General features: G+C 41.8%; 1 protein-coding gene across 2 annotated transcripts in view; it reads right to left on the reverse strand.

The window, feature by feature from the left end:
- Window positions 1-16140, reverse strand: part of wts (serine/threonine-protein kinase warts) — a 41155-nt gene that overhangs the window by 14994 nt on the left and 10021 nt on the right. For both annotated transcript variants that reach the window (XM_019061224.2, XM_072298198.1), the window contains exon 3: window positions 1040-1157. In XM_019061224.2, the coding sequence (XP_018916769.1) occupies window positions 1040-1157 (118 nt within the window). The remainder of the gene's footprint in view (window positions 1-1039; window positions 1158-16140) is intronic.

A 16140-nucleotide genomic window follows, 5' to 3' on the forward strand; every position in this document is an offset into this window, starting at 1 on the left:
TAGTCTGGAGAACGCTTAACTCACTGATTTTTACGTACGCTAGGGCGAAAGCGTCGATTTTTTTTGGAAAATGCTTGTGTAAGTGTTGAATTCTGCTCGAGAAAATTATTGTTTAAGTGTTGAATGCTTGGAAAAATGTCTGCGAAAGCGTAGAATATTTGAAAAATTTACTGGGATTGCGTTGAGTTTTGATGAAATTAATGCAATCGCTTCAACTGTTTTGAAAAGTACTGCGAACGCGCTATTTTTTGGTGAAAATCACCTACTGCGAACGCGCTACTTTCTGGTGAAAATTGCTGGAAACACGCGTTGTTATAGTGCGTGGGTTGAATCCCTGCATGCTCAATACTGCGTGGGCCGAAAAAATTTCTGCATCCCTGCAAAGCATCACCCGAGAAAAAAAACAAGGAAAACATGATCTACTGGTAAGCTCTTTCTTGACACGAGAGATTACTTTTTTGACCTTGATATAATCACTAATTCCTCCTGGTAAGATTAGTAAACGCTGAGTAAGCTTGGCACAGAGGCGTCCTCACACTTTCACTCGTTTCCTTTTTCATAATCTTTACAAACTGAGAACTTACGAGAGGCAAAGGAATTTCAGAGGCTGAACGATTGGCACCAGGCTCACCTAATACTTGCAACAATGCGGGCACAAAATGCTACCTTGATTACTAATGCTACCTAGAGAGACACAGAATCTGCAGAGAATCCATGAATAAGCCACTCTTTTTCGGATTATTTTGTACGTCGCTATGTCGATCGTCCTTGTTGATTCTGACCGTGCCAAAAATGAAACAAGGAGGAAGTAAAAGCAGCCAAACGTCTGTTCTTGTTGCTTGCACACAGTCGCCAGTGCCAATGACAGGTAAAGACTGGTCCAGGGTGGTCGGAAATGCTCACGGAAAAAACATGTTCGCCAAAGGCCACTCTTTGGAGCATAGCTCTGCAATTTAGTGGTTCGAACGTGTAATTCACGATATGTTTATACTGAACTAAGAGCTAGATATTTATACTAGATTAAGAAACTGGGGCATACCTGGCGATGGGATTTTCGTAAGTCCATTGACAGGTTCCGCATACTGCTGTTTGGCTAGCATATCCAATGCCGCCTCAAACCGATTCCCTGTGATTTTTAAGGCACGAAGTGACGCATCCTGCAAACAGAAGGTACGATAGATTAAGTATCAGAGAAACTGAACAAACAAAACAGCAACAACAATTTTATAATTTAAATTTTTCTAAGGCTTCGAGTTAGAGAGATCAAGTCGATGTGAGAGAGCTAAATGTCTAGAAGTCCTAATGCTTCTAGAGCATCCTCTCTTCTAATCATTGCCAAGTATTTTTTTTTGCTGCAGGTAAGCAACCTGCCTTGTACATTGGTTCTCCATTTGGATCCCACCATAAGTCAAGTTTATTGAAAGAAGACCCCTTTTGGAGGTAAAACAAAGGAGGAGAGAAAAAGTAATTGCGATGGTGTCACTCAAAATACGATCTGTAAAAAAAAAAAAAAAAAAAAAAAAATAATAATAAAATAATAAAATAGAAGGTGGAAAAACAGTGACAACATAGGACTTATGATATCTCTGGGTGATACCTTTAGATATCAGCCACGTTTTCCACCGACTTTATGCCCTAAAAGCCGGAAATCACATTGATTCTTTACCAGCACCCACCAGTTATTTTTAAAAAATGTGATTATTTATTTATTTTTTAAACAAACGTTGCAGCTCCGACTTCCCCTTCTTATTAAAAAAAAACTAGATTTTACGAAAGCGCTAGCAAAAAACCAAGGTCATTTTCGGCAGAATACGGTAAAAGACGGTCGAGTAAAGCTGAATGTTTCACAGCGTCATTTGACGTCATGAAAATCGTAAATATATATTTCCATCTGAGACGAAGACGGTGCCGCGCTGCGGCGGCGGTGCGTTGCCGACGACCGATAAGCCGACTTCCGAACACTCGAAATGATTTCAACTACTAATTGTGAGACGCCATGACGTAAGACTGACGTATGTCGGCGTTCGATAGACTAATAACGCCAGCGTCGAGAGCAGACGATGCATCCGGGACTGCTACGTCAAACGGTCGCTCTTTAACTCTTAAGGACGTCACGGCATCGAATAGACGTCATTCCGATAAGGTATGACGTCTTCACATGGTTTCCGGAATGATTTGCAGGAGCCGAGTATGTTATATCTCGCGCCTAGAATATATATTAGAGTAATGAAATTCCAAAAATTTTGAATCATAATTTCACACGTTTTGATTCAGTTTTTCTTTTGAAAATTGGACGAAATTGATTAAATAATCGATAAAATTTAGACTAGAGTGGCGACAGAAATTAATAATAGGAATTCTTTGACTTTTCCAGGTTTTTCTTGATTAATTTCACGAAATTTTCAGACTTTCAAGACGAGACGGAGCGAAAAACTTCAATTTGCCCGATCTAGGAAGAGGGAAAAACTGTAGTTGTTAGACACGGCACAAAAAATTACCACTTCCGTAAACCCGAAAATTTTCCATGATTTATTTATGTGTCATTTCCCCCCCCCCCTCCCTTTTTGAGGACTGTGGCTACCCTACTAGAGAAGTTACAAGTAAAAATTAGTCTCAGGAGGAAAGGAGAGGTATGGGGGCAGTGGCGTGGCGTGCTTTTCGATCTATCGATATTTACCCATTTGAAGCTGTGGTAAATAATCGATTATTAAGGTGTTCGCTGCGAACACCCTCTTTATCGATACTTTTCCATTGGTTTAAATTGCTAATCAATCGATATATTGCAAAGCACGCCACGCTAAGTACTGTATGGGGGCAAGGCGGAAGGGGAGAAAAATAAACGATGAAAAAAATCCCAAAAACCCACCGCTCAAGCTCGCCGCGGCATCAACTTGCTCAAAAAACTGCGAAAAACAGATCATCATTAAAAAAAAAAAAAAATACGTTTGTGTTAGCAAGAAGGCAAGAAAGACCGTAAAGAGAGACGTGGCAACAGTGGGAGCGGAGTCATCCAGTTCCTTGACCTTGACCCATTTTGCAGGCGATGCCGATGCCTACCCGTCCGAAACGCATCTTTCTCTTCCTTGGTATAAATTACCACCTTCCCGCCCCCCTAAACCCCACGCCCCCCCCCCCTCTCTCTGGCGCCACCGGGCCGGCTCCCCTGATCCTTGCCGCCTCGCCAAATATCTTCCGTCACATCTCTCCCTCCCCGTAAAGTTACATCTCTCCGCAGCTCCTACGCCTGCCCCTGTCGACGCAACAACGGGTTTTCATGGGATTTTCGCAATAAATCGCTATTAAAAATTAAAGGCACCACCGAATAGACATATTTCATGCTCGCCGATGTGCGTTAGGAACAATAGTTGCTTTGAATATTGTCAAATTCAACTCATACAGGGTGTCTACTAAAACAGGCAGGCCAAAAATCGGTACAATACATTCCTAAGAAATTCAGTACCTCCTCAACAGAGAAATTCAGTATTTCTTCAGTCCCTTCAAATTGACGAAATTCGAAAAATTTCAAAAATGTGAATTTCTCGCTCAAATTGCGACAAAAATGACAAAAATTCCGAACCTTCTGGCGGAATTTCCGCACTTTTTCAGTACTTCCGGACCGCCATTAAAAAAATCAGTGCTATTTCCGGACTTTCCGGAAATTCCAGACGTGTATACACCTTGCCGTAAGTGAGAGAAAGACGATTTTTGTTTACATTTAATCACTTTTTCCGCTCGCGAAAAACCTAAATCTACTTCAAAACTACAATCGAAGAACAAGATGAAATTTTTAAAAAAAATGAAGAAATACAAAAAGTGTGCTTCCTAGAAGCACAATCTCGAGATATCAGAGAGCCGTCACCAAGACAAACGAGCTCATCTCGAAAAACAGCGAGCAACTCCCATGATAACGCGGTCAACGCCGAGTGATAAGGAACAAAAGCGTCGACAAACGAGGCCTAACGTAGAATAACAACCTAAGTCCCATCTGCAACGCATTTTACACGGGTTGTATTAGCATTTGAGTCTTTCATCAAATGCTGTTATCATGGTGGCGTCAGCATAATCGTGAAGTCGTTCGCCAGCCACTCAGTGACCGATGCACTCGGTTTCAAAACCGCGCAAGTGCCGGAAATTCACGAGCCACGATGACCCAGAGAAACCTCAGAGGCTACGACCCGCGGAGACTGAGCACTTACGCCGTTTGGGACTCTTCGCTCGTTTCCTTGTCTGTATTTGCTTTCTCGAACGAGGTGTTGGGTGGTGTGGGTTGGATGGTTGGAATCAAGAGAGCTGATTGTGGGTACACTACAACGAACGATGAGTATTGAGGGGGTAGATTGATGCGTTGTGGGGATCAATCGAGAGGTGGTGAGGCCTAACCATTGATTTAGCGCGGTTGGGATCTTATTCAGCCTCTAGTGAGAATTCAAAAATACCTAGAGAGAAAAAATCAGATCCGTTCAAATGCTGAGTTTCATTCAAAGGAAATCCAAAGGCCGCGATTATAACTGTTCGATTATTTAAATAACTTTACAACAATCGCAATCGATATCTACGAAATTGGGCTGAATCGCCTTGAGTCAATCAGTGCAATTACCCGTCAAAAAAGGGATCGGAGTCCAGTCCACGAGAACGAACTGTTCAGAAGAGCGAGTTCAGTTGAGGGTGGTCGAAAAATTGGATGATGAGATTTGAGAGAATTAGAGGAACGTTCTCTCCTATAGCTTTCCATTTTGAGGTAAAATTCCAAGAACGCAAATGTCCAAAAGTACAAACCTCGAAGCTACCTACCCGGGTGAGTCTTAACACTTTCCTTCTGGGGTTTGCACTTTTGAGTACCATCCCATCTTGAGGCACTTTCGAGATTCAGATCTAGTTTCCTTACACAAGTTCCTAGGTTTCATGTTAACTTGAGTTCCAAGCCCCAGCTTTAATTACTTCAAATCGCAACGTTTAATATTCCCGATGGATCATTTTGGAGACACATCGCGCGAGATGGATCTAAAATCCTCCCGTACCATCGATGAATCAGAAATTTCATCAAGTTGACGGCTGAATCTAGGTTAATGATTGATGAGACAGGACCTGTAGCGAGGACCCGAGTCGTGTAATAAAATTTGGTTTTCGCTCGTCGAATACAGCCCGGTTTGACGAACTGATTCGGCGAACGCTCAACGCGATGCTCATCAGCGATGAGCATCACGATGAGTATCATGCCACGCAGGTGAATTTTACCGCGTTCGAGGAGCGTGGAATCCCCGAAAGAAACGTTTATGTTTCTCGGACGGCGGCGGCGGCGGGGAAGGTGGGGTGGGAGGAAGCGGTAGACGGCGCGGGGTTTCTAAAATATTTTGTCTCCGGTTGGAATGCGGAACAGAATAACAGAAATCGAAAGCGGCGGGTCGGGAATGCATGCGCGCCTGCCAGACAATAGATGATGTGTGATGTGTATAGCCAGCATGGCATTCGACCACGGTGTGTGCCTTACAATTGTGACTCACATTCAGAGCAGAGTAGAAGGAGAAACGGCGGATCCTAGTCCGTCAAGAAAGTATCGTAGAATGAGACTTAGTTCCACCTAGACCCCCTTCATAGAGAGAGTTGAGACAACGCGGCTTGTGGAAGTCATAAAGTCACAGTCAAGTTGTGGAAGTCAAGGGAATAAAGATTACACAAATCGGACGTTTTTGGTAATCTTTGATCAACCCATTCCCAAATTCCTATCTCTGACATTTCAAGTCTTTCCATCTTGTCACGTTGTTCTCGGTTCCCGAAAAATGGGGCTGCGGGCCTATTATTAAAAGTTCAAAGCAGCACGAGGATACATTGCATGGTTAAGATAGGGATATGGCTTGTCTTGTCGTATTGACAAAGATTCAATAATCGAGCCGCCGCTTTTTGGGATACTTCTTGTCTATAGTATAGACTGATTTAGTGGCTACGTCATTCGATACAATATCGAACCCTTGGTTTAAATGTAAACAAATACAGAACATTTGTTTCTGATTCGCGCCATTTCGCGCTCATTCACGCCCTTTGCACCATGGTGGTAAAACACGTCCAAGTGTTTCGTACAATCGAAAGTTATCGTAATAAATGAGTCTTTAGTTGATTTATGACCGGTCAGTTACTAAAATTTAATAAATTAGCACAATTAACTCATGAAGAATTCGCACATGAGGTTATGTTAGTTTGTTCTGGGTTTGAACTAGGAATTCGATATTATATCTGACGACGTAGCAGGGTGTCTAGTTTTTTCTTATTTTGGGAAATCCTGATAAAATCCTTAATTTTCCTGATTTTTGACTGCTAAATCCTGTTTCCATAATTTTTCCAAATCCTGATCAAATCCTGATTTTTTGCGGAAAAAATGAAAAATGCTGCATGAGCGTATGTAAAAGCATACAAAAACCCAATGGGACGGCCGACTTTTCTCAAATCCTGACTTCACGACTGATTTTTCCTCAATCCTGATGAAATCGGGATAAAACCCTGATTGACCTGAAATCCTGATAGAATCGGGAAACTCCTGATACTAGGCACCCTGCGTAGTCACTAGATCTGTCTATTCCGAGTTCGACTCGACTTTTCGCGACCTCTTCGGCCTGTTCACCGGAGGCTCCCTACAGTGCTGCCACTTCTTCCAGCGCCAACACAATGCGCGGGGGAAAATCAAGAGTTCCTCCGGAGGAGCGGCAACGTCGGGGGTCCCAGGAGCGGGCGCGGGCGCTAAGTCTCGGGCCGGGTGGCGGGTGTCTGCCTCGGATCTCGGTCTTGGTCCTCGGATGGGAGCTATTATTTCAGGTTTTCCATCATACGGACGTTGGGAGGGGACGGGGCCCCGGGTCCACCGTTCGTACTCGGGAGTAATTTCAGGAATGCGATTCCTCCCCCCCGCCCCCCCCCGCCGCGGGGGGCTCCTTCTCGTCGCTATCCGAGCGCGCTCCCGCCGCCGCCGCCGCCGCCGCCGCCGCCTCGAAACCGGTGCCGATTCTTCCGAGTCGCCAACGCTGGCCTCCGCCCGTTTGAACGCGTGCGAAACAATCGAAGAGGGACCCGGATGGTTGGATCGTTATCGGACGACCTTGATCGGTGGGTCCCTATCTTCGACATGTTGTCAATCGATCAAGGTCGTTTGATAATGGTTGAAAGTTGAAATATATCGATCATACCCCGTTTGAACGCGTGCGAAACAATCGAAGAGGGACCCGGATGGTTGGATCGTTATCGGACGACCTTGATCGGTGGGTCCCTATCTTCGACATGTTGTCAATCGATCAAGGTCGTTTGATAATGGTTGAAAGTTGAAATATATCGATCATACCCCGTTTGAACGCGTGCGAAACAATCGAAGAGGAACCCGGATGGTTGGATCGTTATCGGACGACCTTGATCGGTGGGTCCCTATCTTCGCCATGTTATCAATCGATCGAGGTCGTTTGATAATGGTTTGATGGTTGAAAGTTGAAATATATCGATCATACCCCGAATGCATAGCGCCAAAACTGCGGATCCATCTTTAAAGGGTGATAAGTCTGTGTCACACTATCATAATACTCCCATCAAAATGTCAAGGTCAAGTGCTGTGACTGGTCCAAGTCATTGAATCAGCCAATCACAACCCCTGACCATGATATTTTGATGGCTGTTTTTGATAGTGTGACACAAGCTATTGTAGACGATAAGCATGAGAGCTTCATTTGTGATTGGCTCAGTCACCTAAGGGTGTTTTTTCTTGTTTGTTTTTGGTGACCATGAGAAAAATTGGCGAATTTCTGCGGAAATATTACAGTCCAACCCCCTTCACCCACCCCCTGACCCGGCATAACCCTGAATCCGGGGATTTCAACTCCCGCCCGTTTCGTACTACCACCCCGTTACGGAATAGGTTTCGCCCGTGTAAGGGTGTTAGTGACACGGAAACTAGGACCAGGGTTGCTACAGAATTTAGAAAATGAAATTCTCATAGTTTTTTGGCAAAGCTAGTTGTTCGAAACCTCAAACCCATTCTAGAGAGCAAATGAAGATGATTTAACAAATTTTCCCTAACATTTTCGTAATTTTCCCTGACTTTTTAAATTCCCTGGCATTTTCTGGTTTTCCCCAACTGTGGCAACCCTATAGGACATTTTCTCGTTCCAACTAATTAAAAAAAATAAAATAAAATTAATCCAATACTTCAGAGGGCAGTGAGCGTAGCAATGCTTGCCCATCTTTGCCCAAAATTCCTAATCAGTCAAGCAGTCAGCAATCAGCAATCAGTCTCCGCCCTGAACCGAGGAGTTCTTCACAGTCGAAGTATCGTTTAACCATATTCCTGGAGAAACAAAGGGGATTCTGGAGTGCCTCGACCCCCGCAAATTCCACTCCCCGACGGCACCTCCTCGAGGGGGAGGCCGCCGGGAGGGGGGAGAGGGGGACCCTTGCCGTCCTTCAGAGGGTCAGAGAGCGACATTCGAGTCGGCCAGATTGCTAATTTGCCGGCCGGGAGCCGTCGTTGCGAATGTTGGCGTTGCCACATCGTCCTTTAAAGTATTTTTCTATCTTCGAGGTCTACAACAGGCCAAGGGATAGTGTTTCCATCCCAGGCTCAAAATTAACCGGAGTCATCATTGTTTTCTTTATGAATTACTTAAAGGAGGAGCGCTTTTGGTGACATGTATCACCGACGGTAAGTTTGCCCAAGTCAGCAACTGGGCTTGTTGAGAACTTCATTCAATTGCATGATTTAGAGGAGAGTTCGGTGAAGAACGATACCTAAAAAAAATGGAGACTGATAAGAAAAGAAAAGATCATAGAATTCATATTAAGATATTAGGGAGTCACGTCCTGTGGCAACTACGCGGCCCAACCCCCAGGTACACATCGCTCCAGGGCTCGAAAAGGGAATTAAAAAAGATGAAAACAATTATTTTCCTGCATGTACTTAGGCAGAATTTTTTTTTTTTTTTTTTTTAAATTTTGCCGGATAAGACATCTAAATCAAATTCTTGTGAGCATTAGGATTTGCAAAAATATCGTGTAAACACAACATCTTAATTAGTTTTCTTAATGAATCGATGTGAAAATGATTCATGCCGTGTTTGCCGTTCAGTCATAAAGGGATGCCAAAAACTTGCGACTTACGTGGAACTTCACATTCAGTTATAACGTCAAAAAAACCGCGTGCATTAAGTAGAGTATGATGCCATTAATTAAATGGCGGCACACTTATTCCCGGTGATAACATTGCGGTTCCCTTTAATTGTTTCCCTAAGAGTCGACCTACGGCTGAAACGAGAGGCAGGCTAATTTTTGTTTATTTTCAGAAATAAAATGGGGTGTACATCAATGATGCCATCTAGACGGTTATTTGGATTGCATTTTGCAAAAAGAAACCAAGAGCATTCCAATGTCGCTAAAATTGTACAACTGTTTTTACCTTGCCAATATTAACTGACCATCTAAACAAGTTTTATCTTTACTCCCAATAAACTACGAATTCAAGACAAAATTACCTTGGTAAATTTAATTTTTTGCAAAAAATGTAAGTTGCACAATCCTGGCACGTTGGATTTTTCTTGGTTCCTTTTTGCAGAATGATATCCATTTGATGGTCCAATACCTTCGCTCGTGTATTTACGGGGACAGTGGATCTTTTGACTTGAGAAATGCCTCCTTATTTTCTACACGGGGATCCCATGCAAGGTAAAACGGGGGCTTGTGTTATACAATAGTCTGATTCGCCCTCTGTTAATTAGACTCTTCCACAACAATTTTTAAGCGGTTGGATGGCATGCGGCAGTTAAACTTCTGAATTCACCGACGCATGTCAAGCCGTTCGACAGTGGAGCAATTTTTCGAGTGACAAAAGAAGAAAATTAATGTTTCCTAAAGACACCTCAATTTTTGTCCGAAAATTCCGGTCACTGAAATTTTTCTTCGAGACAACTCTTCTAAGCTTAGACATTAAAACGAGCAAATATATTCGGTCAAATATGCAAAAACGGCAGAAGCCGTAAGTGCGAGCGAAATGACTCATTAAATACGAGTTTAACACTCGGATATTTTCATTTCGCGCTACCGTAAAAAGCGATAAAAATATTTACCTTAAGTGCCGTGGTATCACATGCAACCCGTTTAGTCTCACAAGAGGTTCAATGGCATTTAAAGTTGCCAAATTTTTCAAGTTGTAGTGCGGAAAATGGGAACTTGAAAATTACATAATGCTCACGTACAAGCTTCCCGTTAGAACAAAATATCAGCAATATTTCACACAAAATACGTCTGTACAAGCATTTAAGAAAATGCTTTGACAAGATTTTTGCGCAAAATTCCTAAAATAGAAAATGGAAATATTTCCAAAATATTTTTGTGATATTTTCGAGATAAAAAACCTGTTCAAACATTTTAATAATATTCCGAAAATGAAAAAGAAATAAGTATTTTGAAATAAAGCATGAAAATATTTTGAGCTGAAAATGAAAAAAGTATTTGCATTTCTCTAAGAATAGCTATCGTTGACGATATTTATTTCAATTGTTACTAAATTATACTGTTGTTATTTAAACATGAACATTGCATCAGTTTTACACGATTGTCCATGATGTGGTTAGAAAGCTTGTGAAAACAGTTTTAAAATATTTTTTTAATGATACTGTGATGTACTTTATGATTTTTCAAAAAAAAAAATATGCTACAAATTTTCGCTAAAATATTGTCATCAAGGACATTTTGGCATTATATATAATAATTTAAACTATTGCTGAAATATTGCTGATTTACACGCGATGGCAATATTCTCGACAGAAAGTACGTATCTTAAAAGGGTACCTCGGTAACTTAAAAAAAAAAAAAATTGAAAATTAAATACTCGGGTAACGATTCAATACTGGAGAATTTGCACAAGAAAATTGTATTGCGTCATACAGAAGTGCTTGATGATCTGAGTTCACAGTAAGTATTTGTCACAGAGATGTGTGAAAATGGAGACAAATAGATTCAAAATTGAGAAAATGTACTGCCTAGTGACGTCACACGACGCCATTTCCCATTTTAACATGGGTATTAAAGCAGATAAGATTGTTCTGTCACAACTTTTTCAATAATGGAGACTTTGCAAGGGTCTAAAATTTGATGAATTTCGTGTTAAAGTGGAATCTACTGAATGAACTAAGCACGAAGATACCCTTGATTCATAAATTGAGCAATTATTAGAAGAGATATGTCAAAATAACCGATTCTGCTAAAGTACATGTGTTTAAATGGGAAATGCCGCCAAATGACGTCACAAGGCGGCAAATTTTCTCATTTATAAATCAATTTTTCTCCAATTTTTCATGTCAGAAAAAAAAATTGTGAAAAATACTGCGAACTCAGCTCATAAGGCACTTTTAGATGAAGCAATAAAATTTTTGTGTGCTAATTCTCCATTGTTCTATTTCGTGACAGAGGATATTGTTCTTCTTAATCCCTTTCTTAATCAATAATACCCATGGGTAAATGCAATTCATCAAATCTCCGACACCTGATAATTCTTCATGGTCAAATTTCGCACGATAGCAACCTGACAATTTGATTTTAATAATATTTTATGGCATAATTTTAGAAATTTTTTGAGAGGAATTTTAGGTGAGAATGTACTAGTGCCGTTAGAAAATTAGGTGGGCAGAGCGGCACTTAGACTTAGGTCGATTGAGCACCACCCGGGGGAATTTTTCAGAATTTTACGACAACGGCCGCGGCCAGAGCTCATTAGTACAGGCTCGGTCCCAGTCCCCGGTTGGGGTCACCGGCGCGTTGTGGCGCACAGTGGATCGAGTCGACTGAAGAGGTCGCACATGAAATTTTTGACTAAAACTGCAAATTTTTAGGTTTCTTTCGTTACATTTTACAAATCAAGGGATGATTTGACAAGAAAATTTTACGACAAAACAAATGGAATCACTTTTAAAACCTCAAAGTTGGGTATAAACGGAGTTATAAGCGTTTAAAGTTTCCATATTTTGTCTGACTTCTCCAAGTGACGCGATCCACTGTGCGGCGCGGCGGTGGCGACCGAGTAAAATGCGGCATTTCGGCCGACAGGTCTCCGGGCCTTTAACGATGCTGAACGAGGATTTGAGCGGCGTTTGACGCTCGATAAGCGACGATTAAATTAATTAAATCATCCGGCCTGGAGGACCATAAAACGCCGAGAACAAAACCTGAGCCGTGACCGTCCCTCTCGCCTTCCTCCCGCTTTTTTTCAACCTGAATTACACTTCCGTGCTGAGTAAAACGCCGAATAAATATTTTTAGTTTGTCAGATTTCCCCCCATAAAATGTTTTATTTTTCGTAAAAATGTTTTACATTAGTGAAGTTGGGCAAATTCACGAAATTCCTGGACTTTCGAGGCCTTAAAAACCTGAGAAACCCTTACGTTTATTAACTAGAGAATTTTTCAATGCGTTGCCTTATGGTCACCAACTCTGCACAGAGCACTTGCGCGGATCACAATATGGGTGTCTCACAGTTAAAAGTGATTATCTTCAAAATCGACTTTTGAGAACAAAATAAAATTGCTTCCTTTATATGGTTTTGAAAAGAAGCAGTAAAGCAGGTGATAACCGTCAATGTTGGTAAGCCATAGCTAGAGCTAGAGCCTCGGTCAATTTTTTGGATCCTAGGGGTCAAAATGGGAACGAATACTCCCTATTTTCTCTGCATGAGTAAGTACTCCAAGTCACAATTTCGCGTTTAGATATTTTTTTTATCTTCTTCTTCTTCATTTCAGTGGGGAATTTGAGGTTTTTCATCCCTGAAGAATGTAGCAGCTTTGAAAGGGCAAGGGGTCAGAGGGTTTGCACACACCTATGATCAAGACTTTCAAATTTTAAGGGATGAAGTTCCTGTAGATCCATACGTCAGTTTCGAGGAAATATATTGCCCTAGCAGGATTCGAAGCCGGGGCGTATTGACTTAGCCAGACGCATTGGCATTAGATAAGGCCAACCCGGTCGGCTTTTCTGGCGGCTACATTCCATCAACGACCACAGAACAGTGCGAAATTGCTGAAATTCGCCATCACGACATTGGATTCTATGATTGGTTCCGGCCGAAGGTCACTGCCCGGGTGAGCGCCGACGACTTTGACCCGAATTAGGGGTCGAAAGGGGGGAGGGGGGCGTCGCGCCAAGACGAAAAACCAGGGAGCGGGTGAAAATCCGTGGCGGTTATTACAAAACATCAAACATCGACGGTGCTAATTGAGTTGTCACTCCTATTCCACGATCGAGCGGCCGCGCCGACGGTACGCGTTGATAACGCCCCGCCGGAATTCGTCCTTCCCCAACGGACTGATTATTGAAATTGATAGACAAAGAAGATAGAGAGATGACGGAGCGATCATATTGGTTGAAATGGGTGGTTGTTATAGACTAAGGGAGAAATGATGGACTATACGGCATCTCGTAGGTTACCATTAGTCAGTGTTTCACTTACCTCCTTTGCCCTTTGCAACCTCTCGCTTCCAACAATACGATCGCTTCACTTTCCCTTTATCTTCTCTGTCTATAATTGTGTCTATCAATTTTAATAATCAGTTCATAGACAAAGGCACGTAACTCAATTTTGTTTAAAAATATTAATAATCAGTCCATACACAAAGGCACGAAACTTAATTTCATGGTTCTAAAAGAGACTCAACTCACACGATTCATCTTTCCACGAAAAATGCCTAAGCAGTTGCAGTCCAAAATTTAGCTGATTTTTGCAAGTAATCGGAGGAAAAATCGGTGGATTTTTCAGTTGGAAAGGCTTAGCAGAGCATGTATCCGGTAAAAATACTTTAAATGGGTAGACATTTTGCAACGTCAAAATGTAATTACGTTATTTTTTTTGGAGAAACTACGAACTACGAAATTTTCCATAGGACTTAAGGGTGTCCCTCAAGCCTGCCTCACAATACTGGTAGCCAAACTTGATCTCCGACCAGGTAACAAAATTCATGAATTCAGTCCTGGGTTTAGTACTGCCGTGCTAAGGAATAACGCTGTATGAACATTCGAGGGTTGCCGAATTATTTCCTCCGATTAAGTGTTCATTTTTTAGGAAAGTAATAATTATTTTTCCTTGAAATGTACAGACACTTTAGAACAAATTACGAACAAAATTATCTGAGAAATTAGAAGATAAACATTCAAAAATTTTCCTGAAAACTAGCAATTTGTCTAGGGCAATTTGGCAACGCCTGCAGGGTGTCTACTAAAACAGGCAGGTCAAAAATCAGTACTATTAAAGTACTTTTTCGGTACACTCCCAAGAAATTCAGTACCTCTTCAACAAAGAAAAGTCAGTACTTTCCAGTACCTTCATTAGACGAAAGTCGAAAAATTTCAAAAATTTAAATCTCGCGCTCGAATTGCGACAAAAATGCCGACAAATTCCATACCTTCTCGCGGAATTTCCGGACTTTTTCAGTACTTCCGGACCGCCCTTAAAAAATCAGTACTATTTCCAGATTTTCCGGAAATTCCGGACTTGCAGACACCCTGGCCTGAAGGCTCTTGCGGCGTTTTTCTTTGGCACGGTAGAGTAATCTGCCGTGCTAAGGAAGAACGCCGTATGAACATTCGAGAGTTGCCATATTTCCTTCGATAAAACATGTATTTTTGACGAAATTTATGCACATTTTTCTTTGAAATTTTCAAATATTTTAGAGTAAATTGCGCACAAAATTGTCTGAAAATTTTGGAAAAAAATATTCAAAATTTTCCCAGTAAATTCGGTTTTTATCGAATGAAACTTGGCAACTCCTGAAGGCTCATACGGCGTTCTTCCCTAGCACGGCAGTAATAGGGTGTATGCAGCCGCGGTTACGCTCGCTATCGAGTACTCAATCTGACCTCTCCTCGTTCCAGGATTGCATCGAGGAATGCGTGAACTATGGACCAGCGCCGACCGCGGACCGCCAGACGCAACCGGTTGTTATACAGCCCGATGCGACTCGACGCAACGTCCAAAAATTCCAGCCCACACAAGACAGGAATCCTCCAAGCGGGAGGCAGACTCGAACGCCGAATTCTGCCTCGGTTTGATCATCACGGCATCACCAAAATCAGGGGGCGTAATAATTCTCTCATTCCCGATTCTCTGTCTCCTCCTCAAAACGAGATTCGTAGCAACTTTATAAGGCCAAAATAAACTAAGGAATGTCAAAGAGATATAATGGAAATCTACTGTAGGGTGTCTACAAACTTGGCTGGCAGAAAGAAATGTCCTCACTAGTCCAGGTTTTCCCGACCATAATGACCAACATCCCCATACTTTTTGTATCGACAATGATAACAGTTATAACTGAAAATATTAATTGCACTGCGACTTAAAAAAAAAAATTGAGCCTTTTTTTCCGGATAGTATTCAGAGCATAAAATCCTGAACCAAAATGAGTCAGTTTGATTGTGGACAGAGCTGAACCGCTAAAAATATTTAACACGAATTTTAAAATGTTTCAGGTGATACGGTGCTGCAGGTTGTCTGCTAAAACTGGCTGGCAAAAGTTTGGTACGTTTTGAGTACTCCCCCCCCCCCCCAAAAAAAAAAAATCAGTACCTTATAAGCAGAAGAATTCAGTAAAAATTCAAATGCAAAACTGCAATAGCAGAAAAGGAAAACAGACAAGGCCAGCGCTACTTCAGTATTAATCTTCCATCGCATTGCTAAGGCGCAACGATACAACTATTCGTACTCTCCGGAATGCGTGAGGTATCACGCTACATAGAAGGCGTTTTCAAAACTACCGATTTTCCATATCAGGATTTTTGTGTCTCATAAATAAGGTGTCTACTAAAACTGACAAGCAAAAAGTAAATACTTTCACGGCACTTTTTCAGTGCCTGTCCAAAAAATTCAGTGTCATAGAACCAGAAAAAATCAGTACTTTTTCAGTACCTTACAGTTGATTGTTGGTTCCTGTTACTATTATACTTCTGTTTCTTAGAGTTTGATTTACTTTTAATTCCTTTATGAAAATGATCAATTTACTGAATACAATCCTAGCTTGAGCAAACTTGAACTATGCGGTCAAAACTGCAATAGCGGCAAAGAAAGACGCGACAAGGCCAGCGCTACTTCAGATTAATCTTCCATCGCATTGCTACGGCGCAATGATACAACTATTC

The sequence above is a fragment of the Bemisia tabaci genome, chromosome 3, assembly GCF_918797505.1.
Source record: "Bemisia tabaci chromosome 3, PGI_BMITA_v3".
Taxonomy (NCBI): Eukaryota; Metazoa; Arthropoda; class Insecta; order Hemiptera; family Aleyrodidae; genus Bemisia; species Bemisia tabaci.